The sequence below is a fragment of the Blennius ocellaris genome, assembly GCF_963422515.1.
Source record: "Blennius ocellaris genome assembly, chromosome: 22".
Taxonomy (NCBI): Eukaryota; Metazoa; Chordata; class Actinopteri; order Blenniiformes; family Blenniidae; genus Blennius; species Blennius ocellaris.
Genome location: NC_137671.1, coordinates 32,869 through 47,848, shown reverse-complemented (window position 1 = coordinate 47,848; position 14,980 = coordinate 32,869). Strand labels below are relative to the sequence as shown.

The window sequence follows — 14,980 nt, the reverse complement described above, 5'->3', positions numbered from 1 at the left end:
GGTTCTTACTGGTTCCCACAGGCCAGCGCTGAATGATGGCTAACATTCTGTTAGTGTGGAGAAAAGGCTGGATGTAACTTCTTGCCAATCAAGTATAGATTTGTTTTTAAATACAACAAAACTTTCTGATAGTTTGATGAAAAATTTGCATCATGATAACACATTTCCATTGCTAACTCAAGAGTTAATTCCTGACTTCATGGGAAATGAACAAATGCTCTCTTACAGCTGTGAAATTCAGGAATTCACCTTTGTCCAGCCCCATAAACAGCTGTGATCCCGATACTTCGTCACGTGGCAAAAGTTGAGAAAGGAAGAAACTCAAACTGTTTTCTAACTGATCGTTGCTCACCTTTTTAGAGATTTGACTTTCACACGTGTATTTGACCATGTTCAATCGAGGGGAAATGAAATGGGTCACATAATGGAGTTGGTGTAGCACCTCTGACCTTCAGCTACACTTTGCCATGAATGAGACTGAGAGTGAACAGTTTTGTTGACGGCGTGGTCACAGCCCACAGTGACCGGGCAATAAAGCCAGTGAACGAGCCACCTTGTCGTCCTTGCAACGTCTGGGCAGGCCTTACAATTCCACCCAGATGGCATATAGACACACATCTGGCTTACATCTGTGTTGTCAGTGCCCTCATCAATGGCACCTGACTCAGACCACTGATAATGATTCCATGCGCAGTACGACAGTACGTCTATGCTCCAGGAAGCTGATGTTGGGATTTATGGTTGGTAATGAGCATAAATAATTACTGAAAGTAATGGATTACTGAAAGTAATAGATAACTGAAAGTAATTGAGGAAAAATTGGAATTACTAATGAAGTAAACGGTTAGTTACTCATCAGCAACTCCTAGAGTAATTGAGTAATTACTCAAAAGGTAATAAATTAGGAAAAATAATTTATTAATAAAACAAATATGAATTTGAATAAATTGATTATTTATCAAATAATAATTACATCGGGGCATCACCAGCTAAGCTGGAAATGGCTAATACCAAATTTCAGTCTCGTTTGTCACAAAGGGTTATTTAAGTAAAGTTAATATTTATGTGTAAATATAACAATATTAAATAACAAGGAAGGTGTGAGATTCGAGCACAGACTGTTACAAACCAGTGAATTGTCAGCAATAAATACACAATGATAACCAAGAATCGATCAATTCAGTTAAAATGCATTTATTAACAAAAATGTATTTATTCAAAAATAATTGGGAAATTATTTATTAAAACAACACAATCTAGTAATAAACATCAAACACGAAGATCTAATATATTAAACAGCAAACACTATGTACAAAGAAAGAGGGTGTGTGAGTGAGTGTGTGGGTGAGAGTGAGTGTGTGGAAGCCTGAGTGGGGATGTAATGACCACGAACGTCCACCAGGTGGCGGCGGACCTTGGCGGGTCAGCGTCAGTGGGTGTAATGACCTCGAACGGACACCAGGTGGCGGCAGGCGTCTAGTTGGAGGCAGTAACCGGAACGACCACTAGGGGCGCGGCGGCGCACGGAGGGAGAATGCAATGACTCGACTTGTCCACCGAGTGGCGGCCTTTCAAGAGATTGCAATCACCCACGCGGCCACCAGAGGCGCTCGGCGCACTCTTTCTGGACAGCGTGACGTCACTGTGCTCGTGCACGGCTCCTGAGCCTGCTTGGAGCGCGCGCCTGGGGGCTCGTGATCGAGTTTTCCCAGGGGCAGTGAACTACACACGGTCACAGAGCGCATGGAGAGCAGCTGTGGCTGTGGGATTGTTAGTGAGGGGGAGTGGAGAGAAAGGAGAAGAAGGAGGGGAAGAAAGGAGGACAGATTTGTCCAACTACACAGTCCAGTTATGGGAATGTGCAGGATTTAGACACACAGAGAGAGAGAGAGAGCGAGAGAGAGAGAGATTCGCGTGGATGTAAATCCAACGCGCAGACACAGATTGGTTGAACAGACGGGATCGGCGTCCCTGACTTCAACACAATAATAAAACACACAGCAATATTACAGTCACGTTATTCTCATTGCCTGCCCAGACTCTAAGCCTTACTCAGTTTGACGAGGGTGAACGTGCTGCGGCGGGGAAAGTCCGTTGATTTCCCGGCTGCGAGCTTGTTTTCTCTGGCGTCCCAGGTAAACAAGCTGAACTGGTCTGTTGGACGTGGAAAAGTCCACAGGATGATCCCAAGAGCGCTTCTTGTGAGGAGGGGAAGAAGAAGCGGCTTCAGGTCTCCATGCGGGGGGAGTGTGCGGTGGCAGCTGCACACTCGGACTCCGGTGAAGAAGAAAAAAAAGGACAAAGGAAAACCGAAAGTAGTTCCACGGTGGTTCTCGGCTCGTCCGGCCAGGTGTGGAACTCCGGGGCCCGGTGAGCGTTAACACATGCAGTACTTTCTCTCCGTGCGAAGCGGTGCATCGAGGAGCACGTTCGATTTGGTAGAGAAAGAAATCACCCCCGCGGGGGTTTTTTATACCGTTTGTTTTGGTTTCGGATTTCCGGCCGGCTCTGGGCCGTGTGGACCAATCCTGAGGCAGGGCCCGCCCCAGACATTCCAGCTGGTGAGGGAGCTCTCGGGCTCCCCCTGCCGTTGGCCTCCAGTATTGCACCTTGGAGGGGGGGGGATGTGGGGGTGATCGCGTGACCAATGGCGAACTTTTCCAGTTGTGACCATGTGGTCTCTTTGTTCTCAAAGCGTGGCCCCCCCTCCCCCCTTCCATGAGGTTGAGTGGCCCCAACACTGACCTGGCAGAGAGAAGCATCTGTTTCACCAAGGTAATCACGCTATCCATGGATTTATCAGTCGCTCCGCCAAAACAGACACCATCCATTCTTTAAACCTTTCTGGATCAGTGAATGGTTTGTTGTGCTGGGTTCTCACCCATGCTGCTTGAAGGGACTGCGCTGTAAGTCCTTGAACCAGGACCTCCTGCTGTGCGCATATCCAGCTGTTGGTGCACTAAGTTTCAACTTCCACTCCACTGTCTGGACTGGATAAGCTGCTCTGAAGTTTCCATGCACTGTTTCATGGTGCCTTCGGATATGATATTCCTTACAAACTGCAACAACCTCATTGCAGATGAGACAGACTTGGAATGTACAAAATCGGGAAGGAAGAATGCATACTTTTCTTTCCATCTTCTTTGAATGTCCTACCTTCACTAGACACTTGTCTTTTTATTGCTTTTGACAGCAACACTTTTCTTGCACTATACAATAGTATAGATGAGGTAAAAGAAGGGGTTTTGTTTAGTGGGAAAGACTGGTTGGTTGCCATTGAGCTGGTCAGAAAAAATTTGGCCCGAAGCCAAACTTCATTTGCCGAACGCTGATCTACATCAACAGGCAGCGGCTGAATGCCGTGGACAAGTTCAGGTACCTGGGCAACACCCTTTCCTGCAAAGCTGCCATTGACAAAGAAGTGAATGCCAGACTTGGCAAAACCAGTACCGCTTTCGGCAGACTCAAGAGTGTATGGAGCAGAAGAGGCATCATTCTAGGGACCAAGCTGAAGGTCTATCAGTCTCTAGTCCTCATCACACTGCTCTATGGCAGCTAATCCTGGACCATATACTAACACCATGCCAGGAAGTTGAATCACTTCCACATCACCAGCCTCGGTGTCAGGTGGTAAGACAGAATCCTAGACACTGAGTTGCTCACCTGCCAACCTACCCAGCATTCAATCAATGTAATGTAGTCGCATAACTCAGATGCAGTTCTTCTCTTTCCACTGCTTCATGTAGCCTAGAGCAGCAGATGGAGCAGGCGGCCGCGGCGTACTTGGACCTGCTGGAGGGCAGGGACCAGCCGGTGGCAGGATCATCATGTGAGTACTACACAACGTGCATCAGTGTACAGATCGGGTATGATGAGCAACGTGTACCAGTGTACAGTCCAGCGTCTCTATATGCAGCACTAACAGACAGTCTAGCTCAGGGGTGGGCAATCCTGGTCCTGGAGGGCCGCAGCCCTGCATGTTTTAGATGTCTCCTCACATCCATTCAGCTGACAGCAATTAGTGGCTCCTTGACAAGCTTTCTGCAGAGCCTCATCATGATAATGCAGGTGTGTTTGAGCAGGGAAACCTCTAAAACGTGCAGGACTGCGGCCCTCCAGGACCAGGATTGCCCACCCCTGGTCGAGCTCCTCTACATGATGTCTAGTCAGCAGGGTCCATTTCAGTGTTGCTGGATCTTCTTGCTGCTTTACACACAGTTGACCAACATGTTGCTGGTGCTGCATGTGGTTGGTTTAAATCCTTGTCAGGTTCTTACTATACTGTGTTGACCAGTAATTCTAAACCAGAGCACAGTAAAATCCCTGGAAGAGTTCCTCAAGGTTCCATCCTTGGGCCTCTGTTATTAGGGTTAGGGTTGCTCCCGCTGGCTCTGACCATCACCAATCAGAACGATGCCGATGACACTCTGCTCTATTGATTAGTCTTGATGCTTCTTGGGGAAGAAAGAGATCAATTGGTGACAACTTTAGCCACAGAAATTTCAACTTCAACTTTATTTATAAAGCATCAACTACAACAAAGTCATCTCTGGGTGCTTTTAACAGAGAAAAACCCAACGGAACACTCAGGAAAGCTGAGAGGTCTGAGCTGGCAGCAAATCTGGGTGTAGTTCACAGGGTGGATCACATCACACCTGACCACCATATTGAGGGTGGAGCACATTATGCCTCACCACCAGCGGAGCACATTATAGATGTCTGTACGTCTGAGGATCAACTTCAAACTATTCCTTCTGGTCTATTAAGCTTTGAATAGTGTTAGACCAGGATCCAGACCTGTATTCTTCAGAAAGAGGTTCATTAATTGATCCAGACTAGAGGAATATAAAAGGTCACTTTAAAAAGCACTGTATCAGTATTAATTGAAACAGTTGGTTAATAATACTGTGTTTCGATCTCAAATAGATGGAGTTCATTTCATTGAGTTGATTGGTTTGAAGTTGACTCATCAATATTTCACAATACAGTTCCAACAGAGCAGGTTGACATTTTGAATGAGTCGTTGTTCTGTCCTTTCAGTCAAACTGTTAAAGGACGAGCTCACCAGGCTGCTGGACTGCCCTTACTTCACCCGTCTTCAACCTCCATCCAAACTTCCAGAGGTGGAGCGCAGCTCAGCAGGCCACAGCAGTAAGACGCTCCTTCATTACTGAACAAAAAGCTCATTCAAAGACTTGCCAATACTTCTGGGTGTTGATAGTGATGTTCTTCACAGAATCATATTTTCTTGTTTTGAGGAGGTTGTTGCCACTGTACATCTTTCTTCCCTGCAGCACGTACTGACAATTTCTAAAGTGTATTAAATCCTCATCCTCCCAGCCTGTGGCAGCCCTTTTCCTTTTGGTAAAGCCTGGTTTGTCTCTTTGATCCCGAGGCAGGACTCAGCCAAGTCAATACTACTGTCAAACAAATCAAAGTGCTGCCTCAAAAGAATTCACAATTTTTTTTGTTCCTGTCAGACATCTTGAAGTCACAAGAACTTTCCAAGGAGGTAAGAGCTTTCGTCCTCCCAGTTTTTGTTCAGAGTGTAAATGTTGATGTGTTCCACTGATGCTCTACTGGTGATGTCAGTATTTCATCAGGACTGAGGGAGATGCTGCTCCTGCACACAACTGCCATGAAGACTTTCAAACGCTGAAGAGTCGTGAACCGCCCAACTCCTGGTACATGGACTTCGCAGACGAACCTGGAATGCCACAAGACCCAGCCCACCAATGCTGGAGAGAAAATGGTGTTCTGGTCAAGAAGCCGCAAGCCGACTGCAAACAGGTTCCTTAGCGCCACAAATACATCTTGACTTTGCTATTATGTTTATAGATGAATAGTTCCAACATGTTGTCTAGCAAAAAGTCATTTGTGAATGTTCCTTTTGCTGAATTGGACTTTTATGTTGTGATTATATGTAAATGTACAAGGTGACATTATGCAGTAGAAGCACACATGTCTGTCTTTGCTCAGCAAGAGCTGCAAGGCAATCCAGTCCAACAGATTTGCTTCAGTCCATACTGAAGTTAATTGCGCACTAACTTGGGAAGTCTTTTTATTCCTGCTGCATTTTGGTCTCCAATGCTCAGATGTACTTACAGCCACATTTTCATTCCAGAGAAAAAAGAAAATCAAAGCAGAGCCAACTATTAAGTTGGTAAGTACAAAACGGCTCCCAGCAGAACAGACTTGGTAGTAGTAGTAGTAATGATTTATTCTGTAAACCAGATACACTAAATAAGTAATTAAAACTGCAAAATGTGTTCTTATGATTCTAACAGCCGGTGGACATGGATTTGCCCATGGAGGTCTTCAGCTCACCAAGTGCTTTTCCTAAAGACCCCGTTCTTAGAAAGCAGTACCTGGAGGACCTCATGACAAAGATCCACGGCTCCTTCAGTTTCATGCAGGTGGACCTGATTTGGCTGCAGCCCCACACACATCCAGCACAGAATGATGTTATGGCTTGAGAATGTCCATGCTTTGCTACTGGAGATGATTAACAAGCTGCTGTCCTGTTCAGGAGTCTTTGCTTGATGGTGAAAGCTCTCCCACCAATGGCCACCGCAGGCACAAGAGGTGGCCTTCTGGATCCCCCTCTGCTCTTGGTAACTTGGAATCAGTTGCACACGTTACTGAAAAAAGTGCCTTGGTGAATAAGAAACTAGACATTGCCCAGAAAGTTGCATCAAAAGATTTCAGTTTTGACAATGGAGCTTTCATGTGTAATATTCTGTGGACATCTTCTAACAACCACTGCTCAAATTCAAAGGAACCTTTGAATGAAATCAATTGTGGTGCACAGATATTTGTGGGGTTGTACAAGGTGGAACTTGGTAATGTGGTTGGTGATTTCTTTCCTGTTTGGATTTTGCTTGTAGTAAACAATTAATTCATGAATGCTTAAACTTAATGAATGACTTGGTCACTACAAAGAATCTGCGTGCCCAACTACTTGATGTATTCACCCATGGCATTGAGGTGTAGAACACATCAATTCAACCATTTGGAGAGCTGTGCAAAAACTTTTGGCATTATGTTTGTCTTGGCATATACATGCATTGTTGCACATGTGTGTGTGGTTTTTTAAATTTCAGGAACGTTATTCTGTAACATTTTTTGGTCTGTTTCCTTCCAGAATTACCAGCCCAGGCGGTGAAGGGCCCAGCAGAGGCCCAGGCGGTGAAGGGCCCAGCAGAGGCCCAGGCGGTGAAGGGCCCAGCAGAGGCCCAGGCGGTGAAGGGCCCAGCAGGGGCCCAGGCGGTGAAGGGCCCAGCAGAGGCCCAGGCGGTGAAGGGCCCAGCAGAGGCCCAGCCTGAGCCAATGCATGTAAGCTCTTAAAATCTTATGACAAGGGACCCGGTTGTCATTATGAAATTGAATTCTACAATAATCCCGTATTCAGTCCACCCCCCGACCTGCCAGGCTTTTGGAGTGCAAAGCCAGTTTTGCCAGTGAAGAGCAAGGCCAAGGAAAATGTGACCTTAATCCTCTCCAGAAAGACTTTCCTCGTGTAAGGGGCTGGGTAACCAATGCAACATTTCTCTGAAACTTTAGTCACTGAGGACAAACGAGATAATTTTGTCTCCACAGGAGCCTCTCGGGTTGTCTGCAAGAAAGACATTTCCTTCCCCCCCGCTGTATCGCAGGGAGTCGAACATCTCAATAAGTCTGGATATCAAGAGCTGTCCCCAGGTAGATTATGTTTCTCAATAGCTCACCTTAGTTGCTCTCTCGTATGGATGGCAGGCCTCTCTTGTAAATGACACCCTCGGCTCATATGACCTGGGTCATCCAAAGTTCTGAAGATTTTCACAAGTAAACTTTGATCCATCTTGCCTAGACACCAGTCAATGAATTGGAGAAGCTGTCCCCTTGTAATGGAATGGACTCCTGCTCCTCCACACCACCACAGGGCCACACATTTTCTACACCACCGTCAAGGAGATCTCTGTCCTCCACACAGTTTCAAACCATTCATTCAGTAAGTTCATTTCATGTCTTGTCTTGGCTCTTTCAAGGTTGTGGTTAATGGGACCTTGTTCACATCATTTTCTTATGGTCTTATTAGTTATGTAAATACATATGTGAAAAAACAGGCTGAATGGCAACTATTGATATGCATGATGGGCTAAAGTTGTGAACCTTATTAGATTAGAAGATTAGAAGCTTTTATTGTCATTGTACAATAAAATTGCACAACGAAATTGCGGTGTAGCTAAAAACACACACTTGACATACAATGGAACACAGGCAGCCATTCTTACATTCAGCATTCATCTCAGCAGACGCACCATATATACAGAATAACTTAAACATTCACACACACATTCAGCTGTCACACAGACCCGCTCACACACACCCAAGGACATTGTGCAGTAATGTAAAAAGTTAAAAGAAACAACCGATAACAAGTTATGTAAAACACCAATGTAGCTGCCTGAGGTACCGTGGCTAATAAGTATGTGTGGTTGAGTACAAGGTACCTGTTATTGTCGCAGAGTAATATGGAGTATGGTGTATTGCACACAGTATGAGGTAGATGGTCTGAGATAGTAGTTTTTAACTGTTCAGTGCCGTGATGGCTTGAGGGAAGAAACTGTCCCTCAGTCTGTTGGTCCTGGTCCTGATGGACCGGTACCGCCGTCCTGAGGGCAGCAGTTCAAACGGGTGGTGTGCAGGGTGGGGGTCGTCAGCTATGATGGCCTCAGCTCTTCTGAGGCGCCGTGTCATGTAGATGTCTTTTAGTGTGGGGAGGGGGCAGCCATCTTTACGACCCCCTGGAGCCTCCTGCGGTCTGCCTCGGTGCAGTGGGAGAACCACACGGGGATGCAGTAGGTCAGGATGCTCTCCATGGTTGATCTGTAGAAGGTCACCAGCAGCTTCTGGCAGATGTCATTCTTCCTGAGCACCCTCAGGAAGTGCAGCCACTGCTGGGCCTTCTTGACGACGGCCGAGGTGTTCCCAGACCACCAGAGGTCAGCCCAGATCACGGCGAATACTGGGATAAGTTGAAGGTCTTGCCACAGGAAAGTGGAACAGATATCCACAGGGTATTCGTATATTGCATCTACGAGACAGCCACCAAGTGGATTAACACATTAATTCTTAAAGGTGTTTACATGGGACTCTATTGTACCTGTTGATGAAGTGCTGTCTGCACTTATTGGGGTCTTATGGCATTGGGAACCACTCAAGTGAGGAGACTGACTTACACATTTGAGTAATTTCTGCTTTCTGTAGGTCTTCAATGTGAATGCTGCCATTCCAACAAAGGTGAAAAGCAAACCTGACTCTGTGTTCTCTGAGGCAAAAAACACAGTCAGTACTCAAACACCACCAGAGTTTGCACCTTCAGACGATGAGCCACAGTGTGGTATGTTTATTATAACATTCATAAAGTCTTTTACCTGACCAGCCAGATGTTTAACAGTCAGAGATGTTTGTCTTGCCATTTAATTTGCAGTGTACCAGGCGGATTACTTGGAGGATAACAATGAACAAATCATCCTCTCCCCTGGCCAGTTGAGTGGGAGTCAATCGGATCACCCTTACTACATGAGAGAATCAATAAGAGGTATGGCATGTGGTGGCAAGGGACTGGCACAAATGTGCCGCTCCTCTATCTATCTGAAGCCTTTTCTGTCTTTTCTACTATTTTCTGTTTAACTTAGTGTTTGCACAGGTATGTCCTAACTTGGTTAAGATAATGGTAAACCTGAATTGAATACCGTTGATGCATTTTTTGAAACTTGTTCCTGCACCCTCGGAGGACCCTATACACCACAGACGGTTGGAGATGCTGGCCCTCTCCTCTATCCTGCAAGAGTAAGCCAGTTTGGAAAATCTTCTTTCACTGAATTGTTAGTTTACCATTGCAAAAACAGTATAAAGTCCAAATAATTCATTACATTTAATGAATAAGATCATTGGATGGCACATGTTGATTTCTCGATGCACTCCTTGGGTCTCACTGCCTGCTCGAGGATTGCCTATGGTCTCAAATGTAACCATTGCAACAACACATCATCAGTAGGGTAAAACAAACCTGTCTCACAACACTCTAAACCAGCTCACGTTCCCTAATGGTGGGTGAACAATCCAATGCTTAGTATATTCTGCTTCACAAAGATAGGCAGAGCTGACATCATAGCTATTTGACAAGCTCGATGTTGACATCAAATATGTTTAGCACATTTCAGTACCCTTATGGACTAAATAATGGAACCACTCAATAAAGTTGGCAAAGGGTCTGTGGTGCGCTTTTCAGAAAATTATGATGATGTATCTTGTAGTTGAGTTTAATCCTGGATTTCAAGGGCAATCAAATCATATGCAAGAAGCAGAACTCCATTTTTTTACATGTATTTGTTTAGCACACATATTCAGTGGGACATGGAAGGGACGAAGCTGATTGGCTTGTACAAGTGTACAAATCTTGGTCTTGTTTGTCTTCTGGATGCCACTGTTGAATTCTGTCAAACTCCATCTGCAAAACAAAGGTTGACTTTGGGTTGGAACAATACTCATTCCACAAATATGAACTTCACAAGTATGAATGTCAAGTTGTTCATTTGCGTTGTTGGTGATGCCTGTTTCACCATCTCTCTGCATTGGCTGATTTTTGTGGGAAACAATAGTAGTTTACAAGATAGTGACCTGAAAGAGTGCAGTCATATTCTGTGTATTCACAGTATTCTGTGTATCTGTGTGTTAACAGTTCTTTGGTGAGAGAAGACAGGTGGAATGCAGAAATATCCCCATGTGCTACTTCTGTATTGTACCTGGCAATACAATCTTTCATGTTGTGATAGACATCGTCAACACCAAGTCTTTGTTCAGTTGATCATCTTTCCTATCGAAATATAGTGTTCCACGAGGATCAATATTGGGCATATGTACTCTCACTTGATTACATTATAAAATACATGACATCAGGTAATGTGGTGATTTGGGGTGAACTCACAGCTGGAAGTCATCTGCATATGCTAATCAGATGACTGCCTGCTCATCCATCATTAGCTGGATGATGCAAAACTTGCCTGTTGTGACTAGTAATGAGACGGAGAGAAGATGCTTGGCAATCACAGGACTGTGTGAGATATTGGGCTGTGACAACATGTGATCAAAAACTGAGAATATGATTCATAAAGCAAATGGGAGCTTTTGCTTTCTGCAGTTGCTTACGGTTGCTCGTGTGAAATTGTTGGGGTTTTCTCTGTAAAAGTACCTTAAAATGGCTGTATTTGATGCTTCTGAAATGGAAATAAGTTTACATGAGAAAAGAGAAACTGAGCTATGCCTGTCATTTCACAATGATTGACTATTCTGATGCTCGACAGAATATTAACTTTGCCACTCGTAGGATTCCAGAACTGATATGTTTTGTTGTCTGCATGCTTCCTGGTCCTGTACCAAGCTCGGTCCCTTCAGGCATTTTGTATTCTTATTCAACACAAGCAGAACACTAAAGTCAATATTTGCCAGGACCGCCTGTTGATATTTTCCGAATTGTTAGACTTCATTGCTAAATAACCCGGAGATCTGTTGACCAAACAGTTTCTCCCAGCCTAATAATAGCACAGCATAAAACCCAGAATTCTCCTGGCAACTGAAGTGGTGATTCTTTAATGGGACCTATCACCCCACCCACAAAAAATACATATTCGGACATTTAAAAAGCAAGAAATTGATTCCAATAGTTGGATTAAAATGAGATTAAAGTGTGTTTTGTCTATGTTCCTTCCACGTTAAAGAGCCTTTGGTCTTTTCACAGGATCAGGCATACCAACAAGGCTACAGGAGACGAGGGAGACATCATTCTGGTGGTAAGACAAGTCCTTACCCACTTATCAAACTGTAGAAATTAAGTATGCAAGGAAGAGCATTGTGGCACAGCAACTCCAGGTCCATGGGCTGCTGTAATCCAGTCCACAACTTTCCATTTGATTGGTTAGCAGACTCTTGATCTATGTGACTTTACAATCCAGTCCATGACTTCCCATCAGATCAGCCAGCCAACTCCTGATATTCTTTATCTGACATAATACATCTGAATATAGTTATTAAATGGGCCTGATATTCTTTGTGACATAATACATCTGAATACAGTTCTTAAATGGGCCTGATATTCATGGAGCATGTTTTTGGCTGCAAAACAACTCTTCCAAGAATATCAAGAATCACCTGGATATTTTTGTTCTGCCATGCGTTGACTTTTGACCGAAAGCTGCCAAAGCCATGATTTACACAAGCTGAGAGAAGCTAGCAGCAAACAATAGAACCATTCAATAGAAGAAAAGACCAAGAAGGACACCACTCAGAAAAAGCCTGCTCGACATGTCCGTCTAAAATGGCCCTGGTGCCTGACCTCTCTTTGGGGAACCACTGGACCGCCCCTGTAGTGCCAACAGCTGGGACAAAGTGATTTTTGACAGAACTGACAATAAAGCTTGGCCCTCAATCAGCTGCAGCAGTGACCCTGGCAATCCTGCAACACCAGAACACCCCTTTGGCCTCAGCGAGCTCGAACAGTGTCACCAGCGCTGCCACTACTTTTCGTAGGAGTAGTTTTCTGAGTATGGCCACATGAACTGCAGGCTCAATAGGCTCACTACCCCTCTCCCAAAGCCAACAATAACATAACAGGACCTGTGTCAATCAACACATTAGCAGGTAATAGACGCTGGGGCTCAGATGGAGAAAAAAAACAGATGGTATGAATGGCGGCTGAATATGAACACCCTGGTTAACTCCCAATTTTAACTTGAACCTCAATCCAAAGGAGGCAAAGCAATTGGATCCCAACAAAAGTGAATCGAGCATCATGACTTGAGTTTGACTGGAGCCTTACCTGCCTCCTCACCGCAGCCACCAAAGGAAGTGTTCTTGCTTGATGCTCATACTGTCCTTAACTGTTTTATCTCTGCAGCTAACTGGAATGACTCTTCCCAGATGAGCAGCCCAGACCGGGACAGAGACTTCACAATTTTGGACTCTGGACTTGGGGATTCCATGTCTGTCTCAACTGTGGAGGTTCCACTCACTCCCCATAGCCACAATCAACATGCAAACCTGCTTTCTATGCAGCTGTACCCACTCTCGCAGCCTATGCGTGTGGCCTTTACTGCATCCCGCACTGTGAACTTTGCCCCCGGTAACCTTGACCAGCCCATTGTTTTTGATCAGCTGTATAGCAACCTCGCGGGCATGTATGACACGCACGTTGGTCGCTTTACCTGCCCAGTGAATGGAACCTATGTTTTCATCTTTCACATCCTAAAGCTGGCAGTCAATGTGCCTCTCTATATTAACCTGATGCGCAATGAGGAAGTGATGGTGTCAGCATATGCAAATGATGGAGCCCCAGATCACGAGACTGCCAGCAACCATGCTATCCTGCCTCTTTTTCAAGGTGATCAGGTGTGGCTCAGGTTGCATCGTGGTGCCATTTATGGCAGCACTTGGAAGTACAGTACGTTCTCTGGCTTCTTGCTGTATCAGGACTGAGCAATCCTCTCCACCCAGTGTGGACTATTTTCTTTGCACTAAATGGTGACTTAAATCACATTTGAATTTGGTGGTTAGGCTTCATGCCAGTGTCTTTTAAAACATTGAAGTTTGTTGTAACATAAAGCTTTATCAATAGCCAAATGTTGTGCTACATTCACAGCCATGAAGTACATATAGATGTGTCAGGGGTGGTTACTACAAGTACTGGACAAAACTGGATGCTCTTGATTCCCCTAATGGTTAATGGTGGTTCTCCCATGACTGATTGGGACTGCAGAGCCATTTATGGCAAGGTGACAAGTTCTACACCCGATCCTACCTCAGCCTGCTCCACTCATGAATGGATGTCTGACTGACCCTTGCAGACGAGGCTACTGAGCTCTAATAGATTCACTCACTTCTCTCCATGTGAAGCCGAGAGGCGACAGATTGTGTTCTGGGTGGTGGGTGTGGTGTTATACACTTGATGCTGAATTGTTGCACTAACAGACTGTGGAGGGATACTAGTGATCCCTTAATGTGCTGAAATAAAAGATGAGCAGTGAAATATAGGTTTCTTGTCTCTCTATTGCAATTAACTGTGAAAATCATAACCCTGAGGCAAACGTTAGTAATCTGGAAACATTTTGGCTCCAATTTGTTGAATGTTGAACAGAAGGAAATAATTTGCAATGTTTGCTACTTATGTCTGCACCCCATGGCAACACAACCAATTTAAAGGGACCATATCATGCAAAATGCACTTTATCATTTCAATTATTATATTTTTTCCCGCCTTTTTCAAATTGGGTGATTAGGAAGGGTGCTCAAGTCTGAAAGTCGGCACATGTATTGTACCTGCTGTCCCAATGCACATATTTGAATTTCAGCAATGTAGCTCAAATAATTTCTGAAATATGAAAAGGGGTCATCTGTTGTTCTAATCCTCGGTTAGGTTCGGACTTTTAGCATGAATCTTGAATATGGCTCATATAAAAGTTTATAGTTGAAATGTTATGGGATTGATTGAAGTGGTAAAATCAGGCAAGCTCAGAACAAACATTTAACCACTTGGTCTCGCATAATTGTTCTGCAAAAGCTTCTTGCATTATAAATCTTGTCATTATAGAAAAAGTAAATGTTCATGAATCTAAATGCTTAGGAAGAAAACACCTGTTTTATATATACAATTCAAACACAACACTCATGGAAAAGTTACTGTACAAGGAAAAAGTATTCCACGGGATAGACATTTCCCTCAGCTTTAAAATGAGGCTTTACATGTGTCGATACGTGGACCAGCAAGCGAGCTACGAACGTTTTTCTGGATTTTCTAGCCTGGGATCTATACGTTTAGCGCAAGCGGACGACCTCCCCAAGATGGCGGCGGTGTAGGCGCGTCACAGGCGGCAAAGCGAGGCATCTAGTGTTTTACGTCTATGCCTACAGCTGCTTCGTTGTTCTTCCTCGGGTCTTGTCGGGA

At 44.6% G+C, this 14,980-nt stretch overlaps 1 protein-coding gene across 1 annotated transcript in view; it reads left to right on the top strand.

The window, feature by feature from the left end:
- The window catches only part of caprin2 (caprin family member 2), a gene marked incomplete at its 3' end in the record, with an annotated part of 32,788 nt that extends 19,273 nt beyond the window's left edge, over window positions 1-13,515 (top strand). Inside the window, exons 6-21 of the mRNA XM_080518502.1 lie at window positions 3,747-3,829; window positions 5,041-5,151; window positions 5,481-5,512; window positions 5,593-5,790; window positions 6,125-6,163; window positions 6,288-6,416; window positions 6,530-6,614; window positions 7,145-7,335; window positions 7,403-7,519; window positions 7,600-7,701; window positions 7,850-7,990; window positions 9,250-9,382; window positions 9,473-9,583; window positions 9,779-9,834; window positions 11,783-11,834; window positions 12,938-13,515. Coding sequence (XP_080374628.1) covers window positions 3,747-3,829; window positions 5,041-5,151; window positions 5,481-5,512; window positions 5,593-5,790; window positions 6,125-6,163; window positions 6,288-6,416; window positions 6,530-6,614; window positions 7,145-7,335; window positions 7,403-7,519; window positions 7,600-7,701; window positions 7,850-7,990; window positions 9,250-9,382; window positions 9,473-9,583; window positions 9,779-9,834; window positions 11,783-11,834; window positions 12,938-13,515 — 2,158 coding nt within the window. The remainder of the gene's footprint in view (window positions 1-3,746; window positions 3,830-5,040; window positions 5,152-5,480; window positions 5,513-5,592; window positions 5,791-6,124; window positions 6,164-6,287; window positions 6,417-6,529; window positions 6,615-7,144; window positions 7,336-7,402; window positions 7,520-7,599; window positions 7,702-7,849; window positions 7,991-9,249; window positions 9,383-9,472; window positions 9,584-9,778; window positions 9,835-11,782; window positions 11,835-12,937) is intronic.
- Between the last annotated feature and the right edge of the window lie 1,465 nt (window positions 13,516-14,980).